The sequence below is a fragment of the Microcaecilia unicolor genome, chromosome 11, assembly GCF_901765095.1.
Source record: "Microcaecilia unicolor chromosome 11, aMicUni1.1, whole genome shotgun sequence".
In the NCBI taxonomy this organism is placed as follows: domain Eukaryota; kingdom Metazoa; phylum Chordata; class Amphibia; order Gymnophiona; family Siphonopidae; genus Microcaecilia; species Microcaecilia unicolor.
This window is the reverse complement of record NC_044041.1, coordinates 47,139,738-47,162,092: the sequence shown is the minus strand read 5'-3', so window position 1 is coordinate 47,162,092 and position 22,355 is coordinate 47,139,738. Positions and strand designations below refer to the sequence as shown.

Genomic DNA, 22,355 nt, shown 5'->3' with positions numbered 1-22,355 from the left:
CGCGAAGCTTCTTCCGGTTGGTGGGGGCTGACGCGGACGTCACCCAGTCGTGAGAACAAGCAGCCTGCTTGTCCTCGGAGAATGTATAGGTTGAATAGAAGATGAAGGAAATCTGCACTGAAAGGAGCATGATAATCATCTAGAAGATTAATAAGATCACCCAGTATAATGAGTAAGTCAGAAAAAACAAGAGTGGGAGAACAGATTGGATCTGCCTAGAAAGAGAGTGAAGTGTGAGGGTTGGGGGGAAAATAAAGGTAGTGGCCAGGCAAATGGTAGTAATTCCAGTAAGATAGGTGTGAAACTAGATGGGAAGTTAGGAGAGAAAGAAGACAGCTAGACCCCCTCCTTTTCTATAGGATCAGATGGAGTAAAGATAAGAGAAATATGGAGGGGCAGGTTGGTTTTAAGTATGAGGCAGGGTGAGAGCTCATTTTCAAACCACACAGACTTACAAAGTTACAGTTTACTACATACCTGTTAGACTATGTGCTTTGAAAATGAGCACCATAGTATAGCTAGCTTATTGTAAGAATTAAATCTCTAATTACTGCTTCGCCATAGGGGAGTGGATATTAAACATGTCGAGATGCAGAGTTCCAAGATAGAAGCTTTTAAGGGCAAGAGGGAATGAATAAAGAAATTATATGTAGGTTTCTTACCTGTGGAGATGCTGTGCACATCAGAGGGTAGGCCTGCAGCCCCAATGAACTGGTATAGAATACCATGGAGAAAAAGAGTGGACAGGAAAATATTAGGAATAAGTTTTAAAAAAAGGGATTTGAGGTTAGTCACGTAGCAAGAATATAGAATCAAACCTAGCCATAAGCGCATGAAGGAGCACAAGGAGTGCATCCTGCTCCTTGTGAATGCTCCTTATATAATACTTTTTATCTTTTTTTTTCCTATAATATTTCTGCTACTGTTTATGTATTCATTATTTTATTGTACCTTATTAATTTTATAATTTTAATTAGAAACTGCATTGGTATGTTTGTACAGAATATGCTATATCAAGAATCCTAATTAAACCAAACTTCCAAAACATTTGACAACCCCAACTCTTGTTTCGTCTAATCATTATAGTTTATTTGCTATACCACCCAAGCTAATTTGCAGATCTGGGTGGTTTACAGGATAAAAACAGAAAATTCAGATAGGATAAACAGTATCACTCAGCATTAGCACAATGAGTCAAAGATGAAGGGTCAATGGAGGAACTAGGGGAAGGGGAGGAGGACAGGATTCAATAGTGAGACACAACATAACTCTTCTAAACTTTTATGTAATTGAAAGCCTGTTAAAGCCTGTAAGTTCAGACCATATAAGCAGCATTCGTTCCCTCTCATCAGTTCATCAATTTCTCTTGTTCTCTCTCAGCTAGAACCTGACAAGCTTCTCAATCTCCAAACCAATCTCTCTTCCCTCAAGCCCTCCCCCTCACTACCCCATTTCTCTCACACCTCTTGCAATCATTTCTGCTTCTGCTGTTCCTGGCCCTACAGTATGCAGCTGATTATCACCACTCATGCTTTGAGAGTCCATGCTGTGACTGGCAATCCATCCCCACAGATTCTCCCATTACTTAATATCAGGGTAAAGGTTCATGGATTTAATATACTGCCTTTATGTGATACAACCAAAACAGTTTACATATATTATATGCAGGTACCTTCTTTGTCCCTAGTGGTCTCACAATCTAATTTTTGTAACTGGGGCAATGAAGTGTGAAGTGACTTGCTCAGGCTCAAAAGGATCTGCAATGGGAATTGAACCCAGTTCCCCAGGTTCTCAGCCCACTGCACAGACCACTGGGGAGAGGGTGGAGGCCCAACTTCCACCTATAAATTATTGAAGTGAGAAAAACAGTAATGTGTGCTAAAACAAATTAATTTTACTACTGTTTTACCACATGAAAACCTTGTTTTAATGCACAGCATGTACTGCACAGAGTTCACTTATCACATTCGAAGTTAGCCATTTATTTTAGCACAGTAGTTATAAAAGTGCACAAACACCTTGCCACACATTTTTAGTGACAACTTATATCAGCCCTAATACAGACAACAAATGGATATGTTACGAATGGAAAGACACAAAGTCTGAATTCGGTCTCTTGAAATTTAGAATTTACTTGTTCCCACCTTTTTGTAGTAGTCTACATAGCTAATTTCAGAGCCATCTGATTTCTTGAAGGTGAATTTTGGATTTGTATTCCAGTCTATGTCATCAACCCTGTATGTTTTATTGTTGTATCTATAAGACGATGCAAAAAATTCTTATGAATAAAAATATAATGGTTAGATAGACAATGTATAAAAGTGGTCATGAAAATGTAACTTATTTTAGGGACAACTTCAAATACAATCCTGTTGTCTCTCTGTGTATCAGTCATTGGAATCCAGTCAAATAAGGCTAAAATACTAGTATGTCCTTCAAAAACTCCTAAAGGGCAACTGTATAATTAAAGTGGTAGAGAATTTCATTTAGTACTCACCTTTCTGTATAATTTTGCAAAAATCTTTTATAACTTACCCTTACAGAGGAAAGATCAGAAAAACATTGATGCCTTGTATTAACAATCATTAAAACGTTTGGTGCTGTAGTAGCTACTGTAACCCTGGCCACTACTAGAAACAAAGTGCTAGGCTTGATGGACCTTAGTCTGATCTAGTACAGCAGTTCTTATGTTGTTCTTTTCAAGCTGGGACAACTTGGATAATTGATCAAACAAGGACGAGAGGATGTACATGAATTTTCAAAATCATAGGCCCCCATCCTTCCAATCTTAACTTCAGAAAAAGATCCAAGTCTATTTTTAAATTGGAATGTATCTAGTTCTAAAACTATAGGGCTTGCATTATTAAAATGTACTATTGTATTTGTATGCTACTAATCATTTCTACAGCGCTACCAGACATATGCAGCGCTGTACATCTTATATGCAGGTACTTTGTCACTAGAGGGCTCATAATCTAAGTTTTTGAACCTGAGGTTATACTGTCTACGACATGCTCTACACTTTTGGATCTTGGACTATATGGACCCACAGTAGGATTTTCAACTCTCTCAACACACTCAGTTTTTAATTTGCATTTTCCTTCAGGGATGGCACCAGGAACATTCCAGGTTTGGGCACAGAAGGGTTAGTGTGACTAGGTCCTCCTTGATGATGTTATTGGATTTTGAAATTTTGGCTACTGATAGAGAACTTAAATCTTGCTAGGTGAAGAAAGTTTCAATAATATATGCAGAGATTTGTCCTATTTGGTTTTTGGCACTGAGATCTAGAGACTGGTGGTCGAGACTTGAGTGTTATATTTCTAAAGGAACTCTTATTCAGTAAATATAGGATGTGGCTGTGACAGACATCTTGAGAATCTGTCCCTGGAGTGGCTTAGCACAGGTGGAGGAGATCTGGTGAAAAATTTTAGCTTTACTTTTGAAGACCCATGCTTAATCAAAGAATTTTTATGCTCCTTTTGTCTGTCATCTGAACAAATGGCACTATGAACTCTCCTGGTCAGTGTCAAGTGAGCAAGCTCCACATTGGGGGGGGGGGGGGGGGTATGCTTAGCTTGTGCACCATGCTCCACCCCCTCAAAGCTGTTGCAGTCTCAGCTGGGTGAGGAGCACTTCCCTTCACACTCTATGCCCAGGAGTACCAGTTCTTATTGGGAGTCAATGATGCTAATAAGTAGGCTGTTGACAGCAGAGGAGGAAATCCATGCCAGAGCTCAGCACATCACAGCAGGGCTTTTGACTCAACAGTGCTACTACTGACAGAATGGAATTTATTAGAAATGTGCAGATCTATTGTTAGAATTTTGTAATTTATCTTTAAAATCAAATGTGGTACCTGAAGACTGGTGGGTAGCCAATTTAATGTCAATATTAAAAAGGTTCCTGAGATGACCTGGGAAATTGTAGACCAAGCCCAACATCGATGCCAGACAGAATGGTAGAGTTTATAAACAAAATTTCTTAATCTATTTATAGGCATGAATTAAAGGAACAGTGCCAATATGGATTTCACCAATGGAAATCTTGCCTCACCAATCATTTCTTTAAAGGGGTGAATAAACATGTGGATAAGGGTGAGCCGGTTGATATTGTGTATCTGGATTTTCAGAAGGCATTTGACAAAGTACCTCATGAATGACTCCTGAAGAAATTAAGTCACAGGATAGGAGGGTAGTGTTCTACTGTGTATTAAGAACTTGTTAAAGGACAGAAAACAAGAGTAGTAGCGTTAAATGGTCAATATTCTCAATGGAGAAGGATAAATAGTGGTGTTCCCAAGAGATCTGGGATGGGACCACAACTTAACATTTACAACTGGTCTGAAAATAGAAATGAGTGCAATGACCACATTTGCTGACAACAAAGCTATTCAAAGTTGTTAAAGCACAAAAGAATTGTGAACAACTGCAAGAAAACCTTTATGACACTGGGCATCCAAATGGCAGATGACATTTAACGTGCCAAATGATTCATGTAGGGACGAGGAATCCAAACTACCGCTACATTATGCAAGGATCCACATTAGGATTCATTACCCAGGAAAAGGATCCAAGTGTCATCATTGAGGTAAGTTGAAACCCTCTACTCAGTGTGCAGCAGTAACTAGTGAAGTAAACAGAATTTTAGAAAATATTAGGAAAGGAAAGGAAAGAACAAGCATTACTATCATGCCTCTTCTATCATTCCATAGCGTACCTGCATCTCGAATATTGTGTGCATTTCTGGTCACTGCATCTCAAAGATATAGTGGAATTAAAAGAAGTACACAGAAGTGTGACCAAAACAATACAGGGGATGGGACAACCTCTCTATGAGGAAAGACTAGGGCAAGTCAGCTTGGAAAAGATACAGCTGTGGGGAGGTACGATAGAGGTCTATAAAATCTTGAGTGGAGTGAACGGGTAGACATGAATCAATTGCTTACTCTTTACAAAAATACAAGGACTAAGTGACACAATGAAGTTACTAATTAGTGCATTTAAAATAAATGGAAGAAAAAAAAAAGTCTTCACTCAATAAGCTCTGGAATTCAATGCCAGAAAATGTGGTAAAAGCAGTTAGTGTAGCAGAGTTTAAAAAAGGTTTTGACAAACTCCTTAAAGTCCAAATACCATTAAGGTGAACTTGACAAATTCCACTGCTTAAGTCTGTTTTGCTTTCCTGGAATCTTGCCAGGTATTTTTTGTAACCTGAATTGGCCACTGTTGGAAACAGGAAATTGGGATTGATGAACCTTCTGTCCCAGTATGCTGAAGCTTATGTACTTGTGTTATGTGTTCCTCTTTCTTCTCCTTGCAATTGAGAGTAAACTTTAATGATGATACTTTGTTCGTTTCAACCCCTTTGAAAAGGAAAATGGCTTTTTAGATTTCTTTCCCGACTCATTTCTTAAACCAATAAATTCTTTTAGCTTTAGTTCATGTAATTTCCCTGCCCTTGTGACATGCAGACACATTCTGAATATTAATTAACTTGGTGCAACTCACCCATACAGTGAACACAGACTAACATCTTCCTGTCACACTCTGGAAATTGTTTAAACTCTGGTTTTACTTCAAGTGCAATGAAAAGCTTTTCTATCAAGTTAAATTCAATGATTATGGCTTTGTTTACTCTGTAAAATAAGAACTGATGACATGACCGACAGAGGTTATTTCCTGAGTGAACCAAGCCATGGATGAAGAATACAGCCATCATCCCAGAAGTTATTTAACTCAGCTGTGTGGCTGTTTTAACCTCACTATCCATAGAAAAATATGATTTCTACTGTAGTTATGAGTAAGATATGTTTGCGACCTATGAATAAACAATACAGACATTTGATCTTGACTTACAGGCTATGAATTTTTTACTCCGTGTTTTTCTATTATATCTTGCAAATTTTTAAGGCTGCATTTTAATCGCAGTTATCTGTGCTATTAATGCATTTATCATTAATCAAGCATTTTTTTAAAATCACATTGCAGTGTCTATCTCCTCCAAATATCTCTTCTGCTCTCGTCCACTCCCAGCCCGTCCTTGGAGCAATTTGACGTCTTTCTTTTCCTCGAGTCAACATCACCCACGCCCACCCCTGGTCTACCTTCAAGATGGTCTTCTGTTGGTCCCCAAAGTGGTAGCATTGCACGTATGCTGCCTGCAACCTGGTCCGAAGCTTTCCCTCTGGAACATCCCTCCCTCCTCTGACATCACTTCTTGTTTCTGCATGGAGAGGACTGGTCAGAGGGAAAGCGCTGGACTAGGTTGCAGGCAGCATATGAGAAACACTGCCACTTCTGGGGACCAACAGAAGACTAAGGTAGACCAGCAGTGGGGGACAAGGCTAAACCCTGAGCGGGGGGGGGGGGGGGGGAGAGAAATGTGAACTGCAGACCTGCAAGCAGAACTGGAAGAGCCATTCTTGGAAACTATGACAGAGGCAATGAGTTTCAGAAGCCATGAGAAGAGATTGATGCTGCTCACCACAAGTTTGTGCTGCTGCTCAAGGGGGTGGAGGGGAAGGAGTCAGAGCTGCTGCACAATTGGGGGAGGTGGGAGAGAGCAAGATAATGGACCCCAAGAAAGAAATATGATGAGACCTGGGAAAAAAGGAAATAGATGTAGGATCTTTGGGGGGGGGGGGGGGGCAGGAAGGAGATTAACAGTCCTTTAGGGTAGGGAAGGGAATTTGATATACCACCTTTCTGAGGTTACAATCAAAGTAGTTTGCATATCATATACAGGTACTTATTTTGTACCTCAAGCAGTGGAGGTTTAAGTGATTTGGCCAGTCACAAGGAGCTGCAGTGGAAAATAAATACCTTTAATTGTTTAACATTAATTTAAAATTTTTTAATTGCGTGATTAATCACAATTAAAATATTTACTTAAAAAGCAGCTCTACTAATTTATATTGCTTGATGTGTCAAAAAAAAACCCCAATGCAGTGTATATTATCTTACGAGAAGACAATTGTCTCTATTGATTTAGGCATGCATATATAGACTAATTTCTAATATTTTTTACTTTAATTACAGAGGTATATAGTTTACATCCTTAGAGCAGAGGATACCAGAGAGATCAGATATCAGCAACAGCAGAAAATAGCTGCACCCCAGCCCAACTTATTGCTCTGGTGGTCAGGAAGGAGTGAACCCCATTCGTTCCTGCCTAGGTCAGCTTCAGATTCAAAGTGACAGCCAAAATCTCTAGCAGCATTCAACTGGTCCTGATCCGTAGCAGTGAAGGAGTAGTGTGAAACTACCACTGTAAGTCACTACTGCTATTTTAAAGCTAGAGCCTGTACAGGCAGGAATGAGTGGAAATCACTCCTACCCCTCCTAAACTTGCCCACCAGAGGGGGCGGGAGACCTTCAGGAATAATGGATTTTTGGATCAAAGGACACTGCCTCCCCATAAAGTCTGGTGCTCAGAGGACACACTATTACAAAACTTACTGCCTTGTAAAGTACAAATAAAGTACCATTACATTTAAATTGCTTTCAAGCTTTGTTACCTTTTTTAGATTTTTGTAATATAAAATCTTAAAAACAGGAAGCAATTATGCTATAGTTGTTGGACTAACACCAGTAATTGTTATAATAACTATCACACGAAAGGACAAAAATAAAATACTTCTTACTTTGTAAGAACGATCAGACCAATAAGCTCTTTAGCACAGATTTCCTGAAATGCCCGTTCACCATGCTGCTCATACATAGTATACATGAAATCCAGAACAGTTTCGCTACGTAGAACTTTGTGGCTGATGTCTGTACACAGCATTATGTTGGTTTCATACTGCAGAATAGAAGTAGTGAAACCTGTCCAAATCATCAACCTGTCCAATGACAAAGACTTAAATAAGTAAAAGTTAAAAAAAAAAAAGACTCAAAAGGAATATTTATACATCAATACACAATGTTATTTCCAACTTCCCTCACTGTTGCAACTGTTAAACATTTTTTAATTACATCAAGTTTAACAGAAAAAAATAAGATTCCCAAGCCTTAAAGTGACAGGACTAAAATATGCATACAAGGGAAATTAGGTCCTTACCTTGATAATTTTCTTTCCTTTAGTCACAGCAGATGAATCCATTAACTGATGGGTTGTATCCGCCTACCAGCAGGTGGAGATAGAGAACACAAAGCACATGGTGTTCCTGGACGCCCAGCCCCCTCTGCCTTCAATATATGAAATTTCCAAAGCAAAGTGAATAAGAAAGGCACAATAACATAACCTTTCCTCACAGAGAACAAACGCCCCTGAACTGGAGCAATAATCAAATAAAGGAGGGACGTTATCAACCTCCTGCAATAAAAACAGCATGTAGCAACTCTGATAGCTTGTCTTCAAGTACTCCTGATGAGGCACAATGTCTGTATGCAACATCTGTACAAAAAATAGTCAGACAGGGAGGGATCATGGATTCATCTGCTGTGACTAAAGGAAAGAAAATTATCAAGGTAAGAACCTAATTTTTCCTTCTTTGTCATCAACAGCAGATGAATCCATTAACTGATTGGATGTACCAAAGCACTCCCTAAGTAGGGTGAGAACAGGCAACTCCGCGAGCAAGCACTTGCGCTCCAAAATGCGCATCCTGCCCCAATGCCACACCTAGCCTGTAATGCCGCACAAAAGAGAGCTGAGAAGCGAAGGTAGCCGCACGACAGATCTCTTGAAGAGAGAAGACACCAGTTTCAGCCCGTGAAGAGGACATTGCCCTCGTAGAGTGCGCTTTAAACGCTTCAGGCAGCGACTGCCCTGAAAGCAGATACGCAGAAAAATGAGTTCCTCAAGCCAGCGGGCTATAGTGGCCTTGGATGCCGGAAATCCCCGTCGGGGACCTGCCAACAGAACAAATAAATTATCAGAATTCCTAAACTCATTTGACATCTGCAGATACTGCCACAGAGCCCTGCGGACATCCAAAAGGTGCAACTACCCAAAGAAGCCCGGAAACTCAAGAAGAAGGTAAAATTATGTATCATACCTGATAATTTTCTTTCCCTTAATCATAGCCGATCAATCCATAGACTGGTGGAGCAATCTTTTGCCTCCCTATATGTGGTCATGTGCTGCCGGAAATTCCCCAGTATGTCGATATCAAAGCTCCATCCGCAGGACTCAGCACTTTACACCCACAAAGGGACACTCTGCCCAGCTCACCACCGCCGAAGCAGGAGAGGGGAAATATTCCAGCGCACCACCGCCGGGGAGGTGGGCGGGAAACCACAACCGCCGATGCGGGGGGAACTGGCTTATCCTGCTACCGCAACCGTGGGAGGAGCTGGCTTACCCCAACACCGCCGAAGCAGGAGGGATACAAAGCTACCCTACAGCCGCACAAAGCGGGAGGGAGCGCCGACATAATTTAGTTATCAATCCAGCCACCGCCGAAACGGGGGGAGAGGAAGCAGCAGCTCACTGTAACACAAAATTGTCTCAACTCGAAGAAACTTCAATGGGAAGAACTTGAACACGAAGTCCTCGTGAACAGGAACTGAAGACTGAACTTGAACCTGAAATATAACCGGAACACAAACAATACAGATATCTGGGAGGGGCTATGGATTGATCGGCTATGATTAAGGAAAAGAAAATTATCAGGTATGATACATAATTTTACCTTCCCTATCATCAAGCCGATCAATCCATAGACTGGTGGGATGTACCGAAGCAGTACTCACCCAGGGCGGGACATGGAAATCCCTGAACGCAACACTGAAGCCCCAAACTGGGCCTCGGCCCGAGCAGCCACATCCAAGCGGTAATGTCGTGAGAAGGTATGAGCCGACGCCCAAGTTGCCGCTCTGCAAATCTCTTCCAAGGAGACAGATCTCCTTGAGGCTACTTGTGCTCTAGTAGAGTGTGCCTTCAGCTGAATAGGCGGAATCTTCCCTGCCGCCACATAAGCTGCCGCGATCGTCTCCTTGACCCAACGTGCCACCGTAGGCTTAGATGCCTGCAGACTCTTACGAGGGCCTGCGAACAGCACGAACAGGTGATCCGACTTCCGGAAATCATTGGTCACTTCCAAGTATCTGAGGATGACCCATCTAACATCCAGTTATTGGAGCGCAGGGTACTCCTCTGGTTAATCCTCCCTACGAAAGGAGGGCAGGCAAAGCTGGGAAAGAATGTAGGCAAGACGATTGACTGGTTGAGATGGAACTCCGACACCACCTTTAGCAGGAACTTAGGGTGAGTGCGGAGGACTACTCTGTTATGATGAAATTTAGTATACGGAGCATGGGCTAACAGGGCTTGAAGCTCACTGACTCTACGAGCTGAAGTAACTTCCACCAAGAAAATGACCTCCCAGGTCATGTACTTCAGATGGCATGAATTCAGTGGCTCAAAAGGAGGTTTCATCAGCTGGGTGAGGACGACGTTGAGATCCCATGACACTGCAGGAGGCTTGACAGGGGGCTTTGACAAAAGCAAACCTCTCATGAATCGAACGACTAAAGGCTCTCCAGAGATGGCTTTACCCTCTACACGATAATGGTAAGCACTAATTGCACTAAGGTGATTCCTTACTGAGTTGGTCTTGAGACCAGACTCTGATAAGTGTAGAAGTTATTCAAGCAGGTTCTGTGCAGGACAAGAACGAGGTTCTAGGGCCTTGCTCTCACACCAAACGACAAACCTCCTCCACTTGAAAAAGTAACTCTTTTTAGTGGAATCCTTTCTAGAGGCAAGCAAGACACGGGAGACTCCCTCAGACAGACACAATGAAGCAAAATCTACGCCCTCAACATCCAGGCCGTGAGAGCCAGAGACTGAAGGTTGGGGTGCAGAAGCGCTCCATCGTTCTGCGAAATGAGTCGGAAAACACTCCAATCTCCACGGTTCTTCGGAGGACAACTCCAAAAGAAGAGGGAACCAGATCTGACAGGACCAAAAGGGCGCGATCAGAATCATGGTGCCACGGTCTTGCTTGAGCTTCAGTAAGGTCTTCCCCACCAAAGGTATGGGAGGGTAAGTGTACAGGAGGCCCGTCCCCCAATGGAGGAGAAAGGCATCCAACGCCAGTCTGCCGCGTGCCCGAAGTCTGGAACAGAACTGAGGCAGCTTGTGATTGGTCTGGGAGGCGAAAAGGTCTACCGAGCGAGTGCCCCACTCTCGGAAGATCTTGCGTACCAATCTGGAATGGAGCGACCACTCGTGTGGTTGCATGATCCTGCTCAGCCTGTCGGCCAGACTGTTGTTTACGCCTGCCAGGTATGTGGCTTGAAGAAGCATGCCATACTGGCTTGCCAAACGCCACATCATGACGGCTTCCTGACAGAGAAGGCGAGATCCGGTGCCCCCTGCTTGTTGATGTAATACATTGCAACCTGATTGTCTGTCTGAATTTGGATAATTTGGTAGGACAGCCGATCCCTGAAGGCCTTCAGTGCGTTCCAGACCGCTCGGAGCTCCAGGAGGTTGATCTGAAGATCTTGTTCCTGGGGGGACCACACCCCCTGGGTGTGGAACCCATCGACATGAGCTCCCCACCCCAGGCGAGATGCATCAGTCATCAGCACTTTTGTGGGCTGAGTAATTTGGAATGGGCGTCCCAGGGTCAAATTGGTCCGAATTGTCCACCAGTGCAGCGAATTGCGACAACTGACGGACAGGCGGGTGACACCTTCTAGATTCCCAGTGGCCTGGCACCACTGGGAAGCTAGGGTCCATTGAGCTGATCTCATGTGAAGACGAGCCATGGGAGTCACATGGACTGTAGAGGCCATATGGCCCAGGAGTCTCAACATCTGCCGAGCTGTGATTTGCTGGGACGCTTTGGTCTGGGAAGCGAGGGACAGAAGATTCTGAGCTCTCGCCTCGGGAAGATAGGCCTGAGCCGTCTGTGAATTCAGCAGAGCTCCTATGAATTCCAGAGATTGGACTGGCTGGAGATGGGACTTCAGGTAATTTATCACAAACCTCAGCAGCTCGAGAAGTTGAATAGTGCACTGCATGGACCGAAAAGCTCCTGCCTCTTAGGTGCTCTTCACCAGCCAATCGTTGAGATACGGGAACACGTGCACCCCCAGCTTGCGTAGGTACACCGCAACCACCACGAGACACTTCGTGAACACCCGTGATGCAGAAGCGAGCCCAAAGGGCAGCACACAATACTGAAAGTGACGTGTCCCCAGACGGAATCGGAGATAGTGTCTGTGAGCAGGCAGTATCGGGATGAGAGTATAAGCATCCTTTAAATCCAGGGAACATAGCCAATCGTCTTTCTGAATCACGGGTAGAAGGGTGCCCAAGGAAAGCATCCTGAACTTTTCTCGCACCAGATACTTGTTCAGGCCTCTCAGGTCTAGGATGGGGCGCATCCCCCTGTTTTCTTTTCCACAAGGAAGTACCTGGAATAGAATCCATGTCCTTCCTGCCCGGGTGGCACGGGCTCGACCGCATTGGCGCTGAGAAGGGCGGAGATTTCCTCTGCAAGTACCTGCTTGTGATGGGAGCTGAAGGATTGAGCTCCCGGTGGACAATTTGGTGGGGTGGAGACCAAATTCAGGGTGTATCCGCACTGCACTATTTGGAGAACCCACTGGTCGGAGCTTATGAGAGGCCACCTTTGGTGAAAAACTTTCAACCTCCCCCCGACCGGCAGGCCGTCCGGCATAGCTACTTTGATGGCGGCTATGTTCCCATGGATCCAGTCAAAAGCTCGTCCCCTGCTTTTGCTGTGGAGGTGCAGGGGGCTGCTTAGGCGCGCGCTGTGACTGTCCCTGTACCTGAGGAGGCCTTCGGGCTGGCTGGGTGTACCTACGCTTGCTGTAGGCGTAGGGTGCAGCCTGCCGGGCCCGGGAAAAACGTCCACCTGTGGAGGTGGAGATGCTGAAGGCGCCTGGTGGGAGAGCTTGTCAAGAGCGGTTTCCCGCTGGTGTAGTTTGTTCACCAACTGCTCGACCTTCTCACCAAAAATGTTATCCCCCCCAGCAAGGGACATCCGCCAGCCGCTGCTGGGTGCGGTTGTCCAGGTCAGAGGCACGCAGCCAGGAGAGTCTGCGCATCACTGTACCTTGGGCCGCAGCTCTGGATGCCACATCACAGGTGTCAGATACCCCTGGACAGGAATTTGCGACACGCCTTCAGCTGCCTGACCACCTCCTGAAAAAGCCTGGACAGCTCCGGCGGCAGCTTGTCAACCAGGTCCGCCAGTTGCCGCACATTGTTCCGCATGTGTCCCGAACAAAAGAGGCGAAGGAGAGGCTCTCAGGGGGACAGAGCTTCCTCTCCGGTGAAGGTGTGGGGTCAGAGGGAACGCCCACAGACTCCTCGGAGGAGAAATATCTAGAGTCCTCCTCCTCCCCCCACGAGACTTCCTCCTTGGTGTCGGACATGAGCTCTCTCAGCTCAGACCGCAACCGGGCCCGTCTCGACTGCGAGGAACCACGTCCTCGACGAGGGTGTCGAGAGGTGGATTCCCGCACCAGCGGGGACGAAGCTCCCTCCATCAACGTTGATTCCACCTTAGTGGCGATCGACACCGGTGCCGCAAGTGGCGCCGAAGACCGCATCACCGGACCAGAGTCCACCGGCGCCTCCATCAACGGCACCGAGGGCGCAAGCACCCCCGGTGCCGGCAAGGCCTGGCGCATCAGCCCTTCCAGGATCCCCGGAAGGATGGCTCGGAGGCACTCGTCTAGGCCCGCTGTCGGGAGAGGCAGGGGGGCTGGTGCGGGCGTCGGTGCTGGAAGCTGCCCGGGTCCAGGAGACGGTACCGGGGTCACCAACGACCTGCGCATCGACACCTCTTCGATAGAGGGGGAGCGCTCCTCCCGGCGCTGCCGCTTCCTGGGGGTCGAGTCTTCTCTCAATGTCCCAGAGCTGCCAGTCCCATGCGCCGTGAGCGATCGATGACGGTGCTTCTTCGCAGCTTTCTTCCGATGTCTGTCATCGGCGCTCCGCGGCATCGACGAGGAGGAGGTGGAGTCTCCACAGCCTCTAGGGATCAGATCCAACAGGGTTCGTTCCCGATGGCCCTGAGCAGCGTTGGGCCAAGGGAACCTGTGCTCCTGGGGTCGGTGCCATAGTCGGTGAAGAAGACGTCGACATCGGTACCGAAGACCCGGCCGTTGACACCAATGCCGTCGAGGTCGATGTCAAAGGGCCGGCGCAAGTTCCAAAAAGACAGTCCCGAAGAACTTGCGTCGCCACCTGCGTCCGCTTCCGCAAGCCGAGACACAAGGTGCACGCCTTGGAATTATTCCCCGGGCTGAGGCACTGGAGGCACCAAGCGTGAGGATCGGTCTGCGAGATCTGCCGGCCACACCGACCACACTTCTTCAATCCGCTCGGGACCTTCGAGGACATCGACGGAAAAATCGCGTCGGCGAGATCAAAATCGTCGATGGTGGCAGTGAAAAGCACACCAGAAAAAGAAAAAAACGGACACGACGAAGCAACCCCACGAAGAAACTCGACGAGGGGAAGGGAAATAAACAGGCGCGCTAAAGCGCAAAAAACAAGGAAGAAGTAAAAGTGCGGACTAGGCCGCAAATCGGTTTTCCAGGGCTAACACGGAGAGGGACGAAGACACGTCTCTCTCCAGCGCAGAAAGCAAAATACTGAGCGGGAAAAGTCGCGCACGGGCGGGAAGACGGCCGCACATACGCAGTGGGCGTGCCCTGCGTGCGGGACCTCCCGCAAGATTTTTACTCCGGTTTGAGGGGCCGCCGTGGACGTCAACCCAGTTGTGAGAACAAGCAGCCTGCTTGTCCTCGGAGAAATAAAGCAACAGAAGATAGGAGAAATGGAGCAAAGTCCTATGTTAAAACGGTCAAGAAGAGTCGTAATTTTACACAAAGTGTTTGGCAAGTAGTTGGGCAGGGTGTGAAGGATCTTCAACGTGGCAAGTAGTCTTATGGTATGTGGTTAAATTCTTGAGGGTTTTGTAAAGAATCACTGTATCAGGGAGCTTTAGAAATTTTAGTAGAATATTAGTTTCTCGGCAGCAATGATGGCTTGTTTATACGATCGAGCAGGCACAGACCTGGCTGAGTTTGTGCCTGCCTCAGCTCAGTGGAATCATATCCATGCTCCGAAGAGCGCTAAAGTATAGACCTACCCTCTGACTCGGGGAAGCTTTCTCCCTCGACACTGAAAGCATTACTGTATGTGCCGATTTGAGGTGCCAGCATTGAGGATCTCTGCACAGGCATGGGCTGAGCCTCAGGAAGAATCTGGGGCTGATCTGTAGCTGGCACAAGCACCCTCAATGCCTGAGTGGTTTGCAGATGCAGCATCTGCACCAGCTCCTCCCTGTGTATGGCTTGGAACCATTCAAAGGAAGGTACCGGCAAAGGCAGGGGAGCTGGGAGAGAGGCAACCTGAGAAAGTGTCTGTGCCGAACCAGTAGCGGGACCCTAGCTGCCCGGAGGACTTATGCACTAGCACCCAAAGAGGGGGAGCACTTCTCAGGTATCTGCAAAGCCATTGCTCCCGGCATTGTGCATCGATGAGGACTGATACTTGTGCTTCTTGGGCTTCCCCCGATGCTCAGGGTCACAGTCCTAGTGGCAACGAGGATGACATTGAACCAGTACGTGTCCTCAGTGTCAGGTCTGATGACTGGTCCAGGGGTCTGCTCTCAGCGCATGATGTCAAGAGAGGTAGAGACCTTCTCAATGCTAGTAGTCATCGAGGTTGATGTTTCTAGTGCCAGTGAGGATTTACCGGCTTTTAGGGGAGCCAAAAGGTTTCTCCTGTTGGACCTGCCGTGGCCCGTGTCCTCAGCTGCATTTTTAAACAGAGAGAAAAAGAATTAGGCTCATGGAAGCACCCAATGCACCTTGAGTGCAGGTCTGTCACAGAAATCACACGATTACATTGTGAGCACCTCTTGAAGCCACTAGGGGTTTTCTGGGACCTAGAGATAAGAATCGCAGCCAAACTAAACTCCTGAATCATGAGCCGAAAAAGGAGCCGTGTTCAGCTGAGGTCGGTGTTATGGCTTGAACAGGCCTAGCAGCTTGCGATAAATAAAGGCAACCTGAATACCTTAAAAAGCTAATTGAAATAAAGGGAAATTAGAAAAGAAAAATGAATAATAAAAAAACAGCAGCCTAAGAAAGGACAAATACTCGCACAAGAAGGAAATGAGAAAATAGTGCACTTTAAAGAGAACACAAAACGAGTCCTCCCTGCTCCATGGAAAAAGACTGAGGGACCTGCACTCACAAGGTGGGCGGGAAGGCACCAGCGCATGTGTGCTGGGATGCTACAAGAAAGCTCTCAGTCTCACTAGTCAGTGTCTGCACCAGGCTCCACTGGATGACATCATCCAACTGTGAGAATATGAAGGCCTGCTTGTCCTCGGAGAAAACCCCTACACTAGTCAAAAAAGGAAAAATTATTGATAAAATCGACTGCGGGGCTTCTAATATAGTTGAGTTCAAAAATGCTAAAAAAAAAAAAAAGTTAGAAAGGCAAGTAAAATCTAAACCAATGGGTGCAACTGAAAGAGCTGCTTCTAATTAGCAAAACTGCAATAAAATTCTGTTAGTCTCAAGACAAATCCTTCCTCTGCCTCAGAGAGAACAAGAGAAAGGATGCCCAATTCCAGTGGCCACTATTGACACTCAATGTTGAGGATGAGGCCTCTTTGAAACCAATGCATCCCCAGTATTTGGTACAGCTCTGGAAACCATTGCCCCTGATGCTGAAGCTGATGGACTGGACCTGTCAGTGCCAGAAATTCAATAGTACTGTTTCTCTCAAGTTTTGATGCCTTTCCTTGACATCTGTGAACAGTTATTACAAAAAAAAATCACGATCGGGCCCTGGCACTGCAGGTACCAATTATGGGAGTCCATGAGGGACATGGCTCTGTTACACCTGGAGCAATTTTAAAACCACTGGGAGTTTTAAGGGACATCTCTGGAAAGTGCAAAATAAAATGGCTCAATGACAAACTTGACCGGGTAACCAGTGGGTTACAAAAAAGAAAAAAACTGCCAAAACATCTAACAGAAATTGGTGGTGGGGGGGGGGGGGGGGGGAGGCTACACATGACAGAACTTACCTATCTACACAAGGACAATTTTGTTGCTGAAGAAATCAATATGAGCTGAGATTGGCAAATGAAAATTGCATCCTCTGCAGAAAAAAAAGTTGGCTCTGGTCCCATGCAACATCGGCAGGTGGGAAACTTCCTAAAGCTTCCAGAATAAGCTGCTAAAACCTGTTTCTTTCTCTATACCACCAAAATGTGACTCTTCCTTTCTGAACACACTACCAAAACCCTTATCCACAGTATCACCTCGCGCTTAGATTACTGCAACTTGCCTCCGACTAAAACCATCTCTCTCCAATCCGTTTAAAATTCTGAAAGACATATCCCTCCATCATCACTATGCTCATATTAGTTCTCCCCTCAGGTCACATCACTGGCTCCCTATCCCATACAATTTAAACTCCTATTATTGACTTACAAGTGTATTCATTCTGCAGCTCCTCAGTATCTCTTTGCTATCTCATCTCTCCCTACACCCTTCCCCAGGAACAACATTTAACATGTCTCTCTTATTACTACTACTACTACTACTATTTAGCATTTCTATAGCGCTACAAGGCATACGCAGCGCTGTACAAACATAGAAGAAAGACAGTCCCTGCTCAAAGAGCTTACAATCTAATAGACAAAAAATAAATAAAGTAAGCAAATCAAATCAATTAATGTGAACGGGAAGGAAGAGAGGAGGGGGTAGGTGGAGGCGAGTGGTTACAAGTGGTTACGAGTCAAAAGCAATGTCAAAGAGGTGGGTTTTCAGTCTAGATTTAAAGGTGGCCAAGGATGGGGCAAGACGTAGGGGCTCAGGAAGTTTATTCCAGGCGTAGGGTGCAGCGAGACAGAAGGCGCGAAGTCTGGAGTTGGCAGTAGTGGAGAAGGGAACAGATAAGAAGGATTTATCCATGGAGCGGAGTGCACGGGAAGGGGTGTAGGGAAGGACGAGTGTGGAGAGATACTGGGGAGCAGCAGAGTGAGTACATTTATAGGTTAGTAGAAGAAGTTTGAACAGGATGCGAAAACGGATAGGGAGCCAGTGAAGGGTCTTGAGGAGAGGGGTAGTATGAGTAAAGCGACCCTGGCGGAAGATGAGACGGGCAGCAGAGTTTTGAACTGACTGGAGAGGGGAGAGGTGACTAAGTGGGAGGCCAGCAAGAAGCAGATTGCAGTAGTCTAAACGAGAGGTGACAAGGGTGTGGATGAGGGTTTTGGTAGAGTGCTCGGAAAGAAAGGGGCGGATTTTACGGATGTTGTAAAGAAAGAAACGACAGGTCTTGGCGGTCTGCTGGATATGAGCAGAGAAGGAGAGAGAAGAGTCAAAGATGACCCCAAGGTTTCGAGCTGAGGAGACAGGGAGAATGAGAGAGCCATCAACAGAAATAGAAAATGGGGGGAGCGGGGAGGTGGGTTTGGGGGGTGGAGGTTTCCCCTCCACTTCCAACTCCAGACTCTGTTTATGCCTGAAATAGACTGCCTAAGTCAGTACGTCAAGCACTCTCTTTGGCATATTCAAATCTACCTCTTTGAGGCTGCAAACTCCCATTTACCTGTTCAGTACCGATTTCTATTTTAATCATTACAACAATAATTAATTACCTAATCCCTTATTTGTCCTGTTAGTCTGTCTCAAAAAGACTGTAAGCTCTGTCTCATACATGTTTAGTGCACAGCATGGCATACGTCTAGTAGCGCGACAGAATTAAGTAGTAGATGCTGGGAAGCATTCCCACATAGACTTCATTGGATAACATCACCCTAGAGTAAGATTATTACTATTCTACTTGTCCTCAGAGAAAAGAGGCACTCTCTTTTGGAGGTTGGTCAGTTTCCCTACATGACTAAGTAGAGGAGTGTGGTAGCCGTGTTAGTCCACTCTTAAGGTTATCAATAGAAATCAAACAAAATAAAACATGAAAAAGAAAATAAGATGATACCTTTTTTTATTGGACATAACTTAATACATTTCTTGATTAGCTTTCGAAGGTTACCCTTCTTCGTCAGATCGGAAATAAGCACAGCTAGCACATTTGCTTATTTCCTACATGACTATAAATAACAGCAGAGTAGTATGGAAACCACTTTGAAGAAGTGGTTGATTCAAGATAGTTAGCTAAAGGAAAATCTTGCTATCATACAACGCATACATATACATTTTCCCCAAAAAAACTAAGGGGAGGGGGGAAGCAAAACAGTTGTTTATGGCAGAATTTTTCTTTAACAGTGAATCAACAGTACATCTCCTAGGGAAGAAAAACATACATTTTGGCTGAGCAAACAAAGCTTGGAACCTGGGAAATCACAATTAAATAGGCAAGCTTTCTTTGGATAAATTTGTAATCTAGTCCTGAACATGGTTTAAACTGCTTTAAGATTTTATTCTAGAATCAGTTGTACATTATAAATACATATCAGATTCTGAAATTTTACAAACCTATGAGCTGCAACAGTAACAGGGTCATTTGGATTATAATAATTGCGTCCAATCTGCTGCAAGTTCATCATCTTCAGAAGTCTAAACAAATGACAAACAAAATTCGTAATATTTCAACATTCAACTTGTCTAACAATATAAAGTGCAGCAGAGTTTTGCAGTTATTACTGCATTCTAATATCTCTATAGCAAACTATATGTAACTACACAGTCTTTAAGTTAAGAGGTAAAAAGACTTGAGATCCCCGGTGCCATTCCCTTTCTTTTGAATAGCACTGCTCCGCTTTGCCGCTGGTTTCTACAAATACCAGTGTGGTCACTTGCAGGAATCCTCATCAGTCAAAACTTCCTCTATAAAGCGAAAGCTACATATCTGTAGAAGGTATTCTCCGAGGACAGCAGGCTGATTGTTCTCACAAATGGGTGACGTCCACGGCAGCCCCTCCGATCGGAGATCTTCACTAGCAACAGCGTTTGCTAGCCCTTGCGTGCGCATGCGTGACCGTCTTCCCGCCCGAACGCGAGCGTGTTTGCCAGTCCAGTAAATAGCAAAGACAAGGGAAGACACAACTCCAAAGGAGAGGCGGGCGGGTAGGTGAAAACAATCAGCCTGCTGTCTTCGGAGAATACCATCTACAGGTATGTAGCTTTCGCTTTCTCCGAGGACAAGCAGGCTGCTTGTTCTCACAAATGGGGTATCCCTAGCCCCCAGGCTCACTCAAAACAACAAACATTGGTCAATTGGGCCTCGCAACGGCGAGGACATAGCTGAGATTGACCTAACTTATTCAACTAACAGAGTTGGTTTTAAGACCAGACTCGGACAAGGGCAGAAGGTATTCAAGCAGGGTCTGTGTAGGACAGGAGCGAGGATCTAAGGCCTTACTGTCACACCAGACGGCAAACCTCCTCCAGAGAAAAAAGTAACTATTCTTAGTGGAATCTTTCCTGGAAGCAAGCAAGACACGGGAGACACCCTCGGAGAGACCCAAGGAAGCAAAATCTACGCCCTCAACATCCAAGCCGTGAGAGCCAGGGACTGGAGGTTGGGATTCAGAAGTGCCCCCTCGTTCTGAGTAATGAGGATCAGAAAACACTCCAATCTCCACAGTTCTTCGAAGGACAATTCCAGAAGAGGGAACCATATCAGACGCGGCCAAAAGGGAGCGATCAGGATCATGGTGCCTCAATCCTGCTTGAGTTTTAGCAAAGTCTTCCCCACCAAAGGTATGGGAGGCTAAGCATACAGGAGGCCTTCCGCCCAATCCAGGAGAAAGGCATCCGACGCTAGCCTGCCGTGGGCCTGAAGTCTGGAACAGAACTGAGGGACCTTGTGATTGACGTGAGTGGCAAAGAGATCCACCAAGGGGGTGCCCTACACTTGGAAGATCTCGTGTATCACTTTGGAATTGAGCGACCACTCGTGAGGTTGCATTATCCTGCTCAATCTGTCAGCCAGACTGTTGTTTACGCCTGCCAGATACGTGGCTTGAAGAAATATGCCGTTCCGGCGAGCCCAAAGCCACATTCTGACGAGATCCAGTGCCCCCCTGCTTGTTGATGTAATACATGGCAACCTGATTGTCTGTCTGAATTTGGATAATTTGATGGGACAGCCGATCCCTGAAGAATTTAGAGTGTTCCAGACCGCTTGTAACTCCAGGAGATTGATCTGCAAACCTTTATCCTGAAGGGACAAACTCCCTTGGGTGTGAAGCCCATCGACATGAGCTCCCCATCCCAGGAGAGATGCATCCGTCGTCAGCACCTTTTGTGGCTGAGGAATTTGGAAAGGATGTCCTAGAGTCAAATTGGACCGAACTGTCCACCAATGCAGGTACTGGAGAAAACTCGTGGACAGCAGGACTACATCCTCTAGGTCCCCAGCAGCTTGGTACCACTGAGAAGCTAGGGTCCATTGAGCTGATCTCATGTGAAGACGGGCCATGGGAGTCACAAGCACTATGGAGGCCATGTGGCCGAGCAATCTCAACATCTGCCAAGCTGTGATCTGCTGAGATGCCCATACCCAGGAAACGAGAGACAGAAGTGTGTCGGCCCTCGCTTCCGGAAGGTAGGCATGAGCAGTATGAGAGTCCAGCAGAGTTCCTATGAATTCTAGCTTCTGGGCTGGAAGAAGGTCGGACTTTGGATAATTTATCACAAACCCTAGTAGCTCCAGGAGTCGAATAGTCATCTGCATGGACTGTAGAGCTCCTGCCTCGGAGATGTTCTTCACCAGCCAATCGTCGAGATAAGGGAACACGTGTACTCTTAGTCTGTGTAGAGATGCCGCTGCGACAGCCAGGCATTTTGTAAACACCCTGGGCGCACAGGCGAGACCAAAGGGTAGCACACAATACTGAAAATGCAGTGTTCCCAGACGGAATCGAAGATACTGTCTGTGAGCTGGCAGTATCGGGATGTGAGTATAAGCATCCATTAAGTCCAGAGAGCATAGCCAATCGTTTTCCTGAATCATGGGAAGAAGGGTGCCCAGGGAAAGCATCCTGAACTTTTCTCAGACCAGATATTTGTTCAGGGCCCTTAGGTCTAGGATGGGCAAGTTGGAGGTTTTGAAATCAAATTGAGGGCGTATCCCAGCCAGACTATTTGAAGAACCCAGTGGTCAGAGGTTATAAGAGGCCACCTTTGGTGAAAAAATTTTAATCTCCCCGACCGGCAGATCGTCTGGCATGGATACTTTGACTTCGGCTATGCTCTGCTGGAGCCAGTCGAAAGCTCGTCCCTTGTTTTTGCTGGGGAGCTGCTGGGGCCTGTTGAGGCGCACTCTGTTGACGGGAACGAGCACGCTGGGGTTTAGCCTGAGCAGCAGGCTGGCGAGAGGGAGGATTGTACCTACGCTTATTAGAAGAATAGGGAACAGTCCTCCTT

At 46.0% G+C, this 22,355-nt stretch overlaps 1 protein-coding gene across 1 annotated transcript in view; it reads right to left on the bottom strand.

Annotated features, from left to right (window-relative positions):
* PIWIL1 (piwi like RNA-mediated gene silencing 1) overlaps positions 1 to 22,355 on the bottom strand; it is a 368,470-nt gene that overhangs the window by 260,259 nt on the left and 85,856 nt on the right. Inside the window, exons 5-7 of the mRNA XM_030218398.1 lie at positions 19,461 to 19,541; positions 7,646 to 7,843; positions 2,145 to 2,256 (exon numbers count right to left, since the gene is read on the bottom strand). Coding sequence (XP_030074258.1) covers positions 2,145 to 2,256; positions 7,646 to 7,843; positions 19,461 to 19,541 — 391 coding nt within the window. The remainder of the gene's footprint in view (positions 1 to 2,144; positions 2,257 to 7,645; positions 7,844 to 19,460; positions 19,542 to 22,355) is intronic.